This window comes from Balaenoptera ricei, chromosome 17 (genome assembly GCF_028023285.1).
Source record: "Balaenoptera ricei isolate mBalRic1 chromosome 17, mBalRic1.hap2, whole genome shotgun sequence".
Classification (NCBI taxonomy): domain Eukaryota; kingdom Metazoa; phylum Chordata; class Mammalia; order Artiodactyla; family Balaenopteridae; genus Balaenoptera; species Balaenoptera ricei.
In genome coordinates this window covers 19430625-19447838 of record NC_082655.1, presented here as the reverse complement: position 1 = coordinate 19447838, position 17214 = coordinate 19430625, and the positions used below count along the sequence as shown (strand labels likewise).

At 35.1% G+C, this 17214-nt stretch overlaps 1 protein-coding gene across 8 annotated transcripts in view; it reads right to left on the bottom strand.

The window, feature by feature from the left end:
* TAF2 (TATA-box binding protein associated factor 2) overlaps positions 1-17214 on the bottom strand; it is an 82786-nt gene that overhangs the window by 6922 nt on the left and 58650 nt on the right. For 6 of the 8 annotated variants that reach the window (XM_059901688.1, XM_059901689.1, XM_059901694.1 and 3 more), the window contains 4 exons: positions 9666-9895; positions 8189-8344; positions 7592-7697; positions 5082-5204 (listed from right to left, as the gene is read on the bottom strand). In XM_059901688.1, coding sequence (XP_059757671.1) covers positions 5082-5204; positions 7592-7697; positions 8189-8344; positions 9666-9895 — 615 coding nt within the window. The remainder of the gene's footprint in view (positions 1-5081; positions 5205-7591; positions 7698-8188; positions 8345-9665; positions 9896-17214) is intronic. The other 2 variants (XM_059901691.1, XM_059901693.1) reach the window with 1 other exon arrangement.

Sequence of the window (17214 nt, the reverse complement as noted above, 5' to 3'; positions counted from 1 at the left end):
AGAGACCTACTGAATTCACTATGGATAAGGGTTAGCTGCAGTCAATTTAACAAATGCAAAACAAACAGAAAGGGGTACTTAATACACACCTAATGTGGAAGCTTTCGGGTCCATCTGATAAAAGTGCTGATAACAGTGAGTAACCTGCTAATTCTATTAAATTTATCGCACTAGGTATACGTTTAACTTTAACACAAAATGTGCAGTTTCTATTAGGAAACGTGTGAAGTCTGTTCTTCAGTTTCTTTAGATCAAAAAAAATAAAGTGTAGAATTATATCATTATAACTTAAAGAAAAATATCAAAGTCTTTTTCATATTAGACTTTCAAAAGAAAGAACTCTAGCTTTTTTTTTTTTTTTAAACGGATTTCTATACCAGAATAGTGCTTTTCTGACTTAGGCAAGAATTCGTTACATAGTACAGCAGCCCTAGCTGGGCAGCTGCAGGAACTCTTCTTTTCTTCCCCACAGAAACCAACTAGGGATCTCCCTCCGCACCTGTTCCTTCCACTCCTCCCCTCCTCTCATCCCTGCAATCCCCGCAGCAACCTGGGAGACAGACCAGCAGCCTCAGGCACTGCAGTGGTGGGAGAGGAGAGGACGTGGTATGCTCAACCCATCACACCATACGACCCACGCAGCCCTTTCTCCGGATTCCCTTCCTTAACTCAGGGGAAGGAGAAAGTTAAGCAATGAAGGAAAATATCCCTGCCGCTTCTCCTTTCTTATCCCAAATGGCTTAACCTACCAAACACATATCATCCCTACCCTAAAATATGCCTCTCACTATCATATGCAAGGAAAGAGAAAACTGGTGGGGTGTTAGAAAGTAGACCATGACCTATCCTCTACTTAGCGGCGTCCATCCCTCCCAGATGACGTCTGCAACACATTCCAGCTCTCAACTGCCACCTTGCGTGCTGCCTCTGAGGGAGCCATCTCAGACGTCATCTCAGCACATGAAAAAAACACCAGGGATCTCAAACTCAAAAGCCTTGAACCTAAGGAGACAGCATAAATGAGTAAGCAGACTACCGGGTTCAAACACAGAAGGAATCAATTGGATGGAAAGCACATCCCTGCCTAAGAGGGCCTCTCAGTTAACTCTTTTTCAAGAGAAGCTGGAAATCCAAATCTTTATTTGTAGTCTCTTCATTTTTAGTCAACTACTTCAAAAATTTTTGTAAGAATTCTACAGCCAAATAAAAGATGCCTCAGTTGGATGAGCTTCAATAAGGCCCCTCAAACCCACCTGTGAACTTTAATCTAGAATCCCTAGAGATTTAAGAGAGATCACAGCTTCCCTTACCACTATTCTATGCCTCTTCTCCAGAACCCCCAACTCTCAACCCCAGGCCAAGGTAGCTACCACAGTAGGAGATCCCAGCTTCTGTTCCTGTTTTACTGCCAACTTTACCTGGGTTAGGTGAAAGTTGTGCTTCCAACATCCCAAAATATAGAGCTCTTAGTGCCCTTTCTCTTAGAAATACTGTTACACACAGTGGTTAGGTTTGATACTTCTATTCTTCAGTATAGTATAAGTTAAAAAGGGTTTTTGTTGGCTAGCTTGGGAAAGCTACTTATCAAATATAACAATACTCTATGGGAAAACTGTTTTCAGAATTCCAAAATAAATACATGTATAAATAAACTTTTGGAACACTACCATTTGTAAAACGAATGTTTTCTAAATTCTAATAATGACACTGTTGAATTTTAAGACTTGCTCAGTGGTCATAGGGTAATGGACAGCATAATTACATTTAAGGGAAATTACAAAGGCACATTAAAGAATATATTCAAAATTAAGTTTTACAGATCAGTCTATATAATATACTGGTATACAATTTACTTCGTGACATAAAAGGGCCCTACACTGAAGCAACCAAAGCTAAAATGTTAATGTTTTCCTATTCCCTACCACTACCCCTTTATCTCCTCCCCAGTCTTCCCATATGATGCCATGAGAACTATAAGACAGTAAAGAGATTCCAAAAAAAGTAAAAATGTAATTTTTAAAGCAATATGAAACAAAGGCACACTGGTGGGCACAAAAAGGTGTTAAGATTTGCTTCTATACATATGTTAGCGTGCCACATCACTAGGATAAACCAAACAAACATACTCAGAATTTTTACTGGAACAAGAATTTATTTGACTGCTGGAATTTAGACAGAATTTACTTTTTTTTAAAGGCATGGAAGATAGGCAGAAGCATCACTCTCAAACTATGTCAAGAGGTTTGAAATGCCCTATGCTTTATAATTTTAAAAGATGTAGAAAACTTTTCGTGTCTGAAAAAGTTTTAGTAAGTATAATGATAATAAAGCAAATTTACACCAAATCCCAAAACAAAAACAGAGAATACAAAATCGGCAAGGGCCGAGAAATGTCAAAATTCACTTATTAAAGTTAAGTGCTAAAGTCTCCAGCTGACTTCTTTCTGGAATATATTTTGTGAGAATCTGTTACAATAAATGCATAAAGCACACAGATACAAGCAACCAACAGTCTGGGGTCTCAATACCAAAATATTTTGAGGTGTTGCTTTTGTTCAAAGTCTCCTACTAATCACAGCTGATCCCTAAGCTCCTCAAATCATTAAACAGTTACTCTTTTGTTTATATGATAAAAACATGGTTTATATAAACAAAATCCATCAGTTGGAATTTTAAAGCCTGACTAATGACTTCTGGAAGAAGTATTCTTTAAAAATGATTTTGCTTATGTATCTTGTTTTTCACTCCCTGTCCCTCCAAAACTTGAAGACTGAATCTTTGTTCACCAGCATCACAAGTTTACTCTTTATCTGGATTATAATCTTCTAAGCAAAAGAAGAACAGGGTAAGTAGAAGACAATGTAGAATAGTAAAATGGGTAATAGTCACATCTGAACTGAATTATCTTTCATAAACTTAAGCCCAACTAGTATGAAATAAATTTAAAAGACAAAATATGTTAGTTTTCTAGGTATATATAGCATCAAGTCTTCATGATTGATCATGAATGACCAATTGTAAACCTGTCAGGGGGAGGCTGAGAGGGAAGTAAGTAGTTGATTTTTATATTTTATAAAAGTATGAAGGTACAGATTTCACACTTGCTACTGAGGCTGACATTTTTCATATTACAGTATTCTTAGAAAAAGCACTGTAAGGAAAGATCAAAATGTTAATATAATGGGTATCTTTAAACGGCATAATAGGGGATGCTTTTTTTCCCCTCCTTTCTACTTTTCTCTAATTTCAAAGTTTTATACAATAGGAGTATATTACTTTTGAAATAGCAAAAAGCCTAATTTAAAAGTCTTTAAGCCAAAGCAATATTAAGAAAGAAAAACGAAGCTGGAGGAATCAGGCTCCATGACTTCAGGCCACACTTCAAAGCTATAGTCATCAAAACAGTATGGTACTGGCACAAAAACAGAAACAGACCAATGGAACAGGATAGAAAGCCCAGAAACAAACCCATGCACCTATGGTCAATTAATCTATGACAAAGGAGGAAAGAATACACAATGGATAAAAGACAGTCTCTTCAATAAGTGGTGCTGGAAAAACTGGACAGCTACATGTAAAAGAATGAAATTAGAGCATTTCTAACACCATAAATAAAAATAAACTCAAAATGGATTAAAGACCTAAACGTAAGACTGGATACTATAAAACTCCTAGAAGAAAACATAGGCAGAACACTCTCTGAACATAAATCGTTAGCAATATCTTTTTGGATCCGTCTCCTAGAGTAATGGAAATAAAAATAAAAATAAACAAATAGGACCTAATGAAACTTAAAAGCTTTTGCACAGCAAAGGAAACCATAAACAAAATGAAAAGACAACCTACAGAATAGGAGAAAATATTTGCAAACTATGCGACTGACAAGGGATTAATTTCCAAAATACACAAACAGTTCATACAGCTCAATACCAAAAAAGTAAACAACCCAATCAAAAAATGGGCAGAAGATCTAAATAGACACTTCCCCAAAGAAACATACAGATGGCCAACAGGCACATGAAAAGATGCTCAACATGACTAATTATTAGAGAAATGTAAATCAAAACTACAATGAGGTATCACCCCACTCCAGTCAGACTGGTCATCATCAAAAAGTCTACAAATAATAAATGTTGGAGGGTGTGGAGAAAAAGGAACCCTCCTACACTGCTGATAAGAATGTAAATTGGTGCAGCCACTAAGGAGTACAGTATGAACGTTCCTTAGAAAACTAAAAATATCGAGTTACCATATGATCCAGCAATCCCACTCCTGGGCATATATCCGGAGAAACACATAATTCGAAAAGATACATGCACTCCAATGTTCATAGTGGCACTATTTAAATACAATAGCCAAGACATGGAAGCAACCTAAATGACCAGTGACAGATGAATGGATAAAGAAAGTGTGGTGTATATATACAATGGAATACTGTATATATTCAGCCATAAAAAAGAATGAAATGATGCCATCTGCAGCAACATGGATGGACCTAGAGATTATCATACTAAGTGAAGTAGGCCAGACAAAGACAAATATCATATGATATTTGTTTATATGTGGAATCTAAAAAAACAATACAAATTAACTTACTTACAAAACAGAAATAGACCCACAAAGAAAACAAACTTACAGTTACCAAAGGGGAAAAGGGGGGAAGGCATAAATTAGGAGTTTGGGATTAACATATACACACTATTATATATAAAATAGATAACCGGCAAGGACCTACTGTATAGCACAGGGAACTATACTCAATATTTTGTAATAACCTATAAGGGAAAAGAATCTGAAAAAGAATATATATATATACATATGTATAACTGAATCACTGTGTTGTATATCTGAAACTAACACATTGTAAATCAACTGTACTTCAATAAAAAATAATAATATATGTAGCTTACATTTGAAAAAAGTCTTTATGTCAGATAATATAGAGTCAATGTGTTACAAGAAAAGCAAGTCCTGAGATCTGTAGTTTTTAATGTATTCTTTAAGTTGATAAAGAAATTTTATGAAGTTAATAGATTCGTTCTTGAGCAAAATAACAACAGCAATGATAATAATAATTTCACCTGTTCCCTTTCGTGCAAGTTCCATATTCCACTGGGGTTTTGTGGTGGGTGTGCCATCAGAACCTGATGAGTGCTGGGGGATTAAAGCAGATCGGGAGCTGGCTGGCCAATATTTAGAGAGTCCTAAAATGCCAAAGTAGAGCGAAAATAGGGATTTATTTCTTTGTTTCCCAAAAGAAGAAAACAGTCTGAAGGTTTTTATAAGTTAACCTTAAAGCCAGAATCAGTTCAACAGTAAAATTCCAATAATAAAAAGAATACTACTTTTTAAAAGTACTGAAGATCCCGCATTTGATTTACTTCTTTGTCATGGTTCCAATATACTTAAGTCTGAGAAAAATACACATTCAAGAAAGACAGTTTACCTGACTCGACTGCTGAACATATAAATTGGAGTCTATATTTTGGAGCAGAACTATGTCATGTTTTTTATTATTTATGTGGAACTTTGCATATAGTAAAGCATGCCTGCTCCCCCCCAAACTTATTAATAAATTCTATTATAATATTTACTCAACAAATAGATCAAAATAATTTAGGGATTACAGAAGATATTTAAAACAGGAACGTTTTAATGGTATAACGTGAACAGCACTGTAGTTATCAGGAGACCCAGGTTCTAATTCCAAATTATCCACAAATTAGATATACAGTCCAGGTAAGACATTTATTTTTTTGTGCCTCAATTTCATTTGTCACATGGAAAAGTTCGAGGATTTGGGTCTAGCACTGAGTTGGCTATTACTTGAGTGTGTCATTTAGGGTAAGTCATTTAATATCTCTCTGCTTAAATTTCCTTATCTGTAAAATTGACAGAATAGATAAATAACTGTTAAGATCTCTTACAATTACAAAAGCCAAAGAATTCACGACCTGTCAGTTTTCAAAGATAATTAGGTTCATATTCTACCTGATGCCAGTTTTCAAATTCTACTAGCTCATCCTAGATTACTAGATAGTAAAAAGTACTTTAGGTCTCACAAATAAAATTAAACAAAAAGCCAAACAAACAAAAAGCAGACCAAGGTAGGTAAGGGAGACTTGCACAAATATAGCATGTTAAAAAAACAAACAAACAAAAAAAAACCTCATTCAAATGTAAAGATCATAAAAGATAACCACAAGCAGCATGAAGTATAAATAGGATTTTCCAGTGAAAAGAAACAGGAACAGTACCTCCCCCGTAAAAAAGAAAAATAGTCATATTCATAATAAAAGAAATGCATTATAAACTTGAATTATCATTTTATAGTTAATAAGTATCTTTTAAGTTATTACATTGACAATAAAATAGTACCATGAGATATAAAAATGATAAATAAATATTAATGAATTACACCTATGGATCAATATGGATGAATTTTGGCAGCAAAATGTTGAGTGAAGAAGACCAAGTCATACTATCATACCATTTTCATATAATTCAAAAACTAAGGGCAAGTAAACATATAGATCATATATATATGTGGTATACTGTAACAAAAAGCAACAGAATGATTAAGAAAAAGAAAAAAAACTCAAGACAGTATTTATTTACTTGTAATGCAAAGACAGGTGAACAGAATCAGAGAAGAAGCATAAAGTGAATGGCCACGGCATGGAGTATAATATACATGTTAAGGTGGGTGGCAGGTTCACCAATATTTGTTTTATTACTGTATTTGCAAGTTACATCAAAGCTTTATTCCTGAAAATTTTAAAATGCTGATGACATGAACTAGGTATAATCTCTTCAAAGGGCATTATGGCAATAATATCAAGAGCTATGAAAATCTTCTAAAGATAAGTATCTTACAATAAAGCTAAAAAATCACCAAAAATATATTTTGGGGAATTTATCCTAAGAGCATAATCTGACAAAAACAAAAGCTTTTGTGTGAAGATATTCAGAGAGAATTATTTGCAAAAAATTAAAATCGGAAACAAATGCCTTCCCACAGGGAAATAATAAGGTAAATTCAAGTGTATCAACTCAATACTGTCTCAGGTAACATTTTCAAAAGAAAAGATTATGATGTTTGAGAGATGCATGCAAAAATCTATGATATGACATAATATTATGTGGAACGGGCAGTCAAGAAGAGAAAGTAGTTGTGTTACAGGCTGCATTTACTGTAGTCAAGAAGTTTTGTATATAATTATGGCTACATTATTTATAAAAAAACAAATCTAGTATTTTATTTTGAGGTTAAGCCTACTACAAAAAACAAAACAAAAAAAAAGAAATGAAAGCTATTGGAAGGAATCTGATGAATGGATTTTTGAAAAAACAAATCTAGAAGTAAGCCAAATATTTTAAAAGGACCACAATAAAGTAGAAAATCAAACGAAATACTTTAAAAAACTTTATTCCTTTGCTGATATGTGTTATAATCTGATACAATCTAGTATTTTATACTGGCTTCCTCTAAACTTTATAGTTGTTCTCTTCAAAATAAAGCAACACACCTTAAAACAGTGATATCGTGTGAACTTTCTCCATCAACCCCAGTGAATGCAATATATCTTACCTGGAGTTGACGGCCTTTCAAGCATGTTTAAATGATGGGAAATGAACGCCTGGCTATCATGAACAGTATCCATATCAATCTCCTCCTCATCTTGAGAGCTTGAAAACTAAAACACACACATACAAAACAAAGGAGCAAAAGAGCCATTACATCACTTTATGTTTGGATTTTTGCTCTTAAGAAAGGTAGCAGAAAGGCCACAGGATATACCCCCAAAAAATCTTAAAAGGAAAAGTAGTCTTTTTCTCAAAAAGTATTAAGAGAAAGAAAAGATTATTTGGTTCAGCCTCCAAAAGAAGCTGACTGGAAATTACAGGAAATATAATAGCAACTAAAATCTGTTCCTATGTTGTGGGAAGAAATAGTGAGCTGTGGTAGATTGTGCACACACAGTTCCTCCTCCAAACAGAGAAGAAGTATGTGATAATATAAGTTTAACAATCGGTTGGAATGTCTTAGATGGACATTTGAGTTCTTTTATGATTCAGTCTGTCCCAACTGTTCCTGCTAAGGAAAAACCATTGCAAGTATTCAAAAAGATTTACAAGAAGGTGAATATCCTACACTGTTAATACAGGTTTAACCTGTATTTCTTACTCTGATTTTGAGTTTGACTTTACTGCTATCCTCATTCTTCTCCAGTATTTGACCAGGTTCTAGTGGGGACCCCAGTGGTGTATCAGCCTTCCTCTTCACTCCCTGCTGATGAGCTGATATATTACATGATGCTTCCTTGGCAAGGTGATCATCTTCCTGTGGCAATATTCAAGATCAAAATTAGATTTCTGAAGACAAGTAGCTCATGTTATAGCTGAAAACTAATACCTATAGCAACCATGCAGATTAGAGCATGCCCAGTGCCTAAAAGTTATCAGCAATGGGCTTAAAATAAATCTCACCTTTTCCTATCTGCTGGTCTTTTTGGGGGGAGAAGGGAGATAGTAAAGTGAACATTTAAAGTTTTCCCCAAAGCATATATCTTTTGGTGTCATTTTCTTCTCTTATCCTAAAGATTCCAAGTATGAAAATGGATAACTTAACATACATGGGCAAGAATTATAAACATATTCATTTCCACTGGTTTATAAATATTCAGATATAAAAGAGCTCTTTAATGAGACTCATTTTTTTTTTTCCTATTAAAAGATGTGTCTTACTTCTTCATAACCCAAACTCTAGGATACATTTTAAATTTATAACAAATAAGTCTGGTTATATTTCAGAAAATCTAGGTGGATAAGTACTTTTAAATGACTACTATTAACTAGCATAAAGAGAAATTTGAATTTTAAAGTGTCAAAACACCAGTAGGGAATTGCCAGGCAAGTAATCTGGTCTAAATATTGGTGAAAAATGAAGCTTGACGTATTGGGGACATTTTGTCATCAATAAGAAAATCATTTCTGGAAAACTTTCTTTAAATTACAGTAAAATAATTGACATGTACCCTAAAGGTCTTTCTACAAAAAGTTTGGTAATTTCATAACGCACAGTTGGAAATAAAAGCTTTTCTAAAGGCACACATACACATATATGTAAATTAAAAAATATAATGCATACTCTCCTCCCAAAATCAGCAGATTACGCTTTTACCTGACCATTCATTGTTATTTATTTGATTCAATAAGCATTTTCCAGGCACCTTTCATATGTTTAGAATTGTGCTATTATGCAAAGTAGCAAAAAAAAAAGAAAAGTCAAGGCCCTGTGTTCAAACAGCTTGCCATTACAATATATGGACAAGACAGGTTAATATGTAACAGGTTAAATATTCATTTCAATATTCTACTACTGCAAGTAGAAATTCTATGCTCGAGTACAAGAAAATCATTGTCATCACAAAAAAAGGAGAAAACGGACTAGCAGCACGTCGTCTGTTATGTGCAGCTACGTATCAATAGTTGTCAGCAGCACTTTATAAACTGTAAAGTGCTAAACTAATGTCAGCTAGCAGTTTTCTAAATGACACAAGAAGCTGTTAGTGGCTTTAAAATTCACCAGTTCAAAAGAAACAATTCTCTTCTTCAGAGCTCTATATAATAAAACTACACCTTCTATAACACGTGATTCTTACAGGGTTCTGAAATCCAACTAGCTGTGTGTGACTACTTGGATTAACCGCAGCTTCTTGGTTGCCTGCTATGGCCTCTGGAATTATGGTTGGATTCAAGACAGCTTTTTTCTCTTTCAGATTAAGGACCAAGCCAAGTTCTGGCAAGGGTAAGCAGGAAGGTCTACTGAGGCCAAAAAGTGTGAAGTACAAGTCCACAGCACCACACCGTAACCGCCAGTCATGTGAAGTACCTAGGAAGTAAATAATAGTAATAATAAAAAGTCAACATACATGTTTATCCATACATTTTAAAAATATTCCAGAACCTGCACAGAGGGAAGGGATGAGAGGGTTATGATACCTAAAGGAGCCACCTATTGACCTAGGCCCCGATGGCAAACCCTCCACTCTAAAGACGCTTCTTATAACACGGGAACCTACAACTGTTACAGAAACAATAAATGTTCAAATGAAATCATGAATCTTAAACTGGAAAAACTTTATTCTTTCATTCTTCCTACAAAATAAAAATTAGACATAGTATAAATCTAATATTCCCAAAACAGTGTTTTTTCTGGCTCTAAATCCTCCTTTTAGTTCCTCCTCCTTGGTAACTGCTCCACATTCATTCATTCTCCGTTTATCTTGTCTGATTTTCTTCTTTAATAGCTTGTTAGGAAGACGGCACACCAAGAGCCTTCATGAACCCTACCACTGGGAACAAATTCTCCTAACCCTCAAATTTATTACTTTCAGGTTTTAAATACAGTAAGAAACCCTACAACTATCTGAAATAACACAATTCTAAACTTTGACTTTAGAGAAGGAAACTATTTTGCTAAACACCTTCATATTTGTGTTGTTCTAGTTGGTATTTATTTAAAAAAACAAAAAACAAAAATAAGCAAACCCCGGAGATGGCAACAGGTCATAAAACATGTATTGACCAGAAGAAAACTGCATCTGTAGAAATTCAGTTTAAAGTAGAGACACTTTCCAATTTCTCTGATGAGTCTCAGTGTCTTCATCTCCAAAATACGGGTTTTGGTCTCAGATTATACCTTACCCTATAGCAATAAAAGACCAGAGCACAGTGACATCAGAACTCTTCCTCACTTGCCTTCTTTTCCCCAGTGGAACACTCCAGGTAGATACTGCCACCAAATAGAAGTGTCAAGGTGAAATTATCATCTAGGTTTAGATAATTTCTATGGTTTCTAGGCAGAATCTAAAATGACCTAGAGAATTTAAAACATGTGAGAATAATCTTCTGGATAAGAAAAATAAACCATATAAATACTTAATTTTGGCCAAGAAATGTGGTTTCAAACGGGTACCATAATGTTTTAAAAAGGAGAAACAAAAAGGAAAGAAGTTGCTACAGCAAACTTTAGACAGCAGAAATATTAAGCTTTGTGGTTTTCAACAACAAATATTAGAATAAGTAAATACATTGTAATCAAGTACGATTTTGATAAGATTTACTCTGACAGATAGGTAACTATTATATTAACTATGTGCAAAGAACATCCACATGGATTTATAACTTTAATTTACAGAGTTCTTACTATATACTACACACACTTGCTAGGCACTATGCATGCCATTAAACAGCTATCAATCCTATTTGAGACATCTTCAGTTTTGCTACTGTGTGATAAGGTTAACAGATACATAACACTGCTGGAAGCAAGAGAGAGAGGCAGGAGCTCGAGAAGTATGAGTTTTTATATCATAAAAACTACAGAGAAACCAGACATCGGAAGAACAGCACAGAGTGAAAGTAAGGATTTTATACTGGAAATCCATTTCCTTCTCTGGAATATCCATATTTGGACAACTTAATGGACTGACATTGCCTAGTTTTTTGTAGGCACTCATTATTCTTCTCCTCAAAGAATTTTACATATGTAAATGTTCCACAAAGGATAGGTATCAGATTCCTGGGCCTTTTATTACAAAGGCTGGAGGGGCTCGACCCTCTCAGGAAAGGGAGGGAATCCTGCCAGAGCAGCTAGTCCTGTATCTATCTATTCATGGGTATAGCAAGAAAAGAAGTGAATCTCAGGCACTTTATCAGTAAAGAAACTAGAATGGCTTAGGGTGCATTTACACTGGAATAAAACTTAACCTTGGGCTTCCCTGGTGGCGCAGTGATTGAGAGTCTGCCTGCCAAAGCAGGGGACACGGGTTCGAGCCCTGGTCTGGGAGGTTCCCACATGCTGCGGAGCAACTGGGCCCGTGAGCCACAGCTACTGAGCCTGCGCGTCTGGAGCCTGTGCTCCGCAACAAGAGAGGCTGTGATAGTGAGAGGCCCGCGCACCGCGATGAAGAGTGGCCCCCGCTTGCCGCAACTGGAGAAAGCCTTCACACAGAAACGAAGACCCAACACAGCCAAAAATAAATAAATAAATAAATTAATTAATTAATTAATTTTAAAAGAAAAAAAGAAAAAAAAACTTAACCTTGAAGAGCAGTATTGCCCAATTATGTCCACTGCAAATAATGATCCTGGAATCTTTATAGAATGTAGATGACATTGAAACAAGTCAGGCAACTGAGTATGAATTCCTAAATGTTTCTTAAAAAATTATTTTAATTTTAAAAAGCAAGTAATGTATATTTTGATGAGCTAGGGTGTTGTTTTGTTTTTTGAAAGTCAGCTAAGGATGGTTAGGCAGCACAGCGTATGAAGGCTGCTAAAAGCACTGAACCTCTAGAATATGGTTTTTGTTACTTTTTATTTCTATGTGGGCTTTTTGGTTTTGGATTTGTAAAGGTTTTGGTAGACCTTCAATTTGTATGGAGGAATGAGCATTATTCTTCTGTTCCTGGGGGAAGTCCTTGATTAAATGTTTTTTTCTCACAAAAAAACAGACTTATAAATATTACAATTTAAGGCTGATAAGAGGGAGCTAAAAAAATAAGCAGTACTTCTGTTAAAATTATAAAACAGAAAAAAAAAATGAGAACATCATGTTTCAAAATCATGGAATAAAATCTTAAAACGGTTGTCACTTTATAGTGGAATATAGTTGGAAAAAACACTTCTGCTTACTTACTAGTTAGCTCTGTGATTTTGGGCAATTCAGCTGCCCAGGCCATAAAATGAGAGCAATTGACTTAATCTTTAAGGTCCTCTCAGGTCTAAAATTCCATGATTCCAAATCAACCAATTCTATGAGAAATAAGCCCTGAAAGAGCTCCGGATTTCTACCCTCAGTGATAGCATTCTGAAGACCCTTCTTTAATCTTCTAGCTACCCCTCCCAACACAATCACTTATATGGCAAGGAATGCTCATATATACGAAAGAACAAGTCATTATTCTTTCCTCTCAGGTAAAAATGCTGTCCATTCTGGTCTCATTAGCAGTTATACTTTGGGACCAGCCCTGCTTACCTGAATCAGAAGAACAATGCTCAGTGTGGATGTTCTCTATTCAAATCACAAAGTATCTAAAGACAAATCCCCCAAATAACAAATCTGATCTTAAAAAAGATCATCACTTCATTTTCTGAAGCAATTGACATTAAAGCTGATCAAGCCAAAAAGCTCCAAAGAAGAAAGCTCACTTTAAAAGCCACCATTTTCAGGACATTTTTCTTTTTTTGGCTGCGCCCTGTGGCTTGCGGGATCTTAGTTCCCCGACCAGGGATCAAACCCGTGCCCCCTGCAGTGGAAGTGCAGAGTCCTAACCACTGGACGGCCAGGGAATTCCCCAGGACATTTTTCAATAAACCCAGCACTCCTTATTGATGACAGAAGCTTAAAAATTTGTACAGCTAGGCCACACAAGTATGACTGCCATATGGTAGTTCTGTCCTATCTTTCTGTCCATCTTACACTAAAGTAAAAAAAACACAGCAAATTTCATATATATTCATGTGTGCGTTTACATATATAATTTCTGACAAAAAAATGAATTATGTCTAATAAAAATGTTTTCATTTTCTTCCACCATTCCTATTTCTTTTTTTTAAAATTTTTATTTATTTATATTTTTATTTTTTTTTGGCTGTGTTGGGTCTTCGTTTCTGTGCGAGGGCTTTCTCTAGTTGTGGCAAGCGGGGGCCACTCTTCATCGCGGTGCGCGGGCCTCTCACTATCGCGGCTTCTCTAGTTGCCGAGCACAAGCTCCAGACGCGCAGGCTCAGTAGTTGTGGCTCACGGGCCTAGTTGCTCCGCGGCATGTGGGATCTTCCCAGGCCAGGGCTCGAACCCGTGTCTCCTGCATTGGCAGGCAGATTCTCAACCGCTGCGCCACCAGGGAAGCCCCACCATTCCTATTTCTAAGAGGAAGGGTTTGGGGGAGAGAGAAACAGAGGGGCGGAACTTTGAAATCTGATGTTAATATCAAAATTGTTTATTTTCTTATTCAGAAACCTGGCAAATCCTACCGAACTGAATTTTAAGTAGTCCTTCATTCTACCCCCTAGAGCGCAGCTATAAACTTCCAAACATTAAAAGTTATGATGTAAATAAATAGCCTTCAGTGTTCTGAATAATTACATAAATGTTTTTATGTCATTCTTACAGTGAAGTGCCAAACAATGAAGAGTAGCTTGGGAGTAATGGCTAAAATTTCCTTCATGATGATATAGTATCTCTTCAATGAATGCTTATTATCTTAAGGGGAAAAAAAAGCATTGTTAAGCAGGCAAGGCCAGAGAAAGTAGTTACATTTTAAAATATAATATTTTAGACATTGTGGGTCTTTTGGTCTCTGTTCAATTTCTCAACTCTGATGCTGTAGTGTAAAAGTTGCCATAGACAATACGTAAGCAAATGAGCAGGACTGTGTTCCAATAAAATTTTATTGGTGGATGCTGACATTTTAATTTCATAAAACTTTCAGGTGTCATGAGATACTATTAACATTTTTTCCAATCATTTAAAAATGCAAAAGCCATTCTTAACCTATGGGCTGTACAAAAACAGACGGTGGGTCAGATCTGGCCATAGAGCCACTGTTAGCTGACCTCTGTTCTAGATGACATATATACTTTGAAATCTGTAGAAATGAATTAGTACAAGTACATAAAAATTTACAAGTGAAATTTACCGATGAACATGCTAATGAATAACATATTGATGGGACATCATCATGCAGCATTAATTTACTGCACACAGTTCCAAATACTTATCTGGCTGTCAGTTTACATGTAACTCTGTCAATATCAGTGCCAGTGGAGAATTTATTCTCAAACTGAAAATCTATTAAACATGATTTAAGGTCTACAGTATTACAAAAAAATGTAGTCTAGTCCAGTGGCCAATTCTATAGGATGAGACACAGTTACAAATAAATATTGGAATTGCTGTAATAAATTTATTTGCCATGGAAGAATGATGTGTAATTATTTTAAACAAATTACTATATTATAACTAACATTTTTTATTACTGTGATTACAATTTTGAATTTTGTATTTTATGTTCAGTACTTTGATTTGTGAATTTTATAAAGAATGACTTTATGCCTGTTGCAGCTGTTATAACTGGGAAATAAACACTATACTGACTTAAAAAAAAATAGCACCAATAAAGATTTCTAATTCTTAGGTTTTTATTTTTTTAATGAATTTTTAAAATTACTGTCACGTTGAGCTATAATCCAGTATTTTACCTAAAAGCTACAAAAGGTAGAATCTCATATATTCTATATTTTGAAACATTTTTCTTTGGGAAAGGAAAATGATTTCTTTCAGTGTGCAAAAAAATACATACAGCTAACAGAAGTCAGACAGGTCATAATTCCACCTGCTCCTCACTGCCTATAGGATAAAACACAAATTCCTGAGGCCCTTTGCTTTTGGATCCTAATCTATCTTTCCAGGTAACACTCACTATTTTCCAAATACCCTTTCAGAACTCAAAGGTTTTACATATAATTAATTCTCTTACCTAAAATGTCTTTCTCCTATGACAAACTCTTTTTCATTCATTCCTCAAGAGCTGGCTCAAATATCACCACCCCATGAATATTCCAGCATTCCAGGCAGGGCTCATAGTTCTGTTCTTCAGGTGACCAGGGTATTTTGCTCTTCTCTTTATTTTAGCAACTACCTGTTTGTATTATAGTTTATCTTTTCCTATGTCTCTCTTTCCATTATACTGAGTTAATGCAAAAGGCATCTTTGTATGCAAAAACATAGCACAATGGCAAACAGGAGGTGCTCAAGAAATAACTGGTGAACAAATTAATGCTTGAAACCTTTAAAAAGAATTGCCCCTGGACAATGTAATATTTTTAACTAAAAATAAAACTATTTAAGATTCTTAAGCAATGAGGGATGAAGACTATATAATGTGAAAGATGTTTCTCTTTAAAAATGTTTTACTTTCTGTGGAGGATTATTACTTTAAAAGCTGTATGGGAACTATAAGGACATTTTTGGGGACAACTGAGGAAACCTGAATATGGGATATATATTGGGGTGCAGTGTGATAATGGTATTGTGTATAAGTAGAAGAATGTCCTTATTCTTAGGAATATACGCTTAGTATTTTGGGAAAAGTATCATGAGGCAACTTATTTTCAAATGATTCAGAAAAAGAAGGTTTGTAACATACACACAGAGAGTGAAAGGAGAGAAAGTAAATATGGTAAAATGTTAACAACTAGTTAACAGAGCTGAAAATATTCAATATATGGTTATTCATTATACCATTTTTTAAATTTTTCTAAGCTTTGAAAATTTTAGAAACAAAATGGTGGAGAGAAAATGTTATATGGGAAAATTAAACCAGTGAATGAGTTAAGATATCTGATATGAGTATGCATGTGTACATACATCTATAGTTGTGTGTGTGTGTGTGTGTGTGTGTGTGTGTGTATTTTCACAGCAAAAACTGTTAGGAAGATACGTGAGTAGCGCCCAAAACTCAAGGATAAGTGGAGCTACCACACAGCAGGCAGAGTGCAGAGACCTGGCAGTCCTGGCATCTTGAGAGTAGAAGTCTGAGAACCCTCCTTCTGGCACAGAGCCATTAAAATCCCCCCAGTACATTTCTAAAAAGAATATTACTAACAGTCATTGAATGATATATCCATTTTTTAAAAAGCACAAATATGATTTCTTAGTTCATCTTACTTTCAAACTAATTTCAATTTTCTAAATCCTGTTTCTACGTATCCTACTGCAATTAATCTCTTATTGAAAAGTTTCTGAAACCAGCTAAGCAAAGAAACTTTGATTCCTCAAGAGTACCTGATGACCATCTCATAAGATGATCCTTCCTTAACTGCCATGATACGTCTCCATATATTTTAAATGAGTTCAAAAATTGTATAACTAAGCAAAGTCAACACCTCTCAAATCCAACTTGGAACAGGACAAAAATAAATGAATTAATATAATTAAATCCCTATCGCCCACAATTTATTTGTTCTCCATATGTAAATCAAGATAATGCTTATCTCAAGTGACGTGATAACCCAGGAACCCCAGTAAGGAGTACGGGGCAGGCAGAGCTCAGCAGGATATGGGGACTTAGATGATGCTCTAGCTCCTTTTGTTACAAGTGAGTTCTCATTAACATTTCTTAAAACAGTAACTGTTAAGAAGAT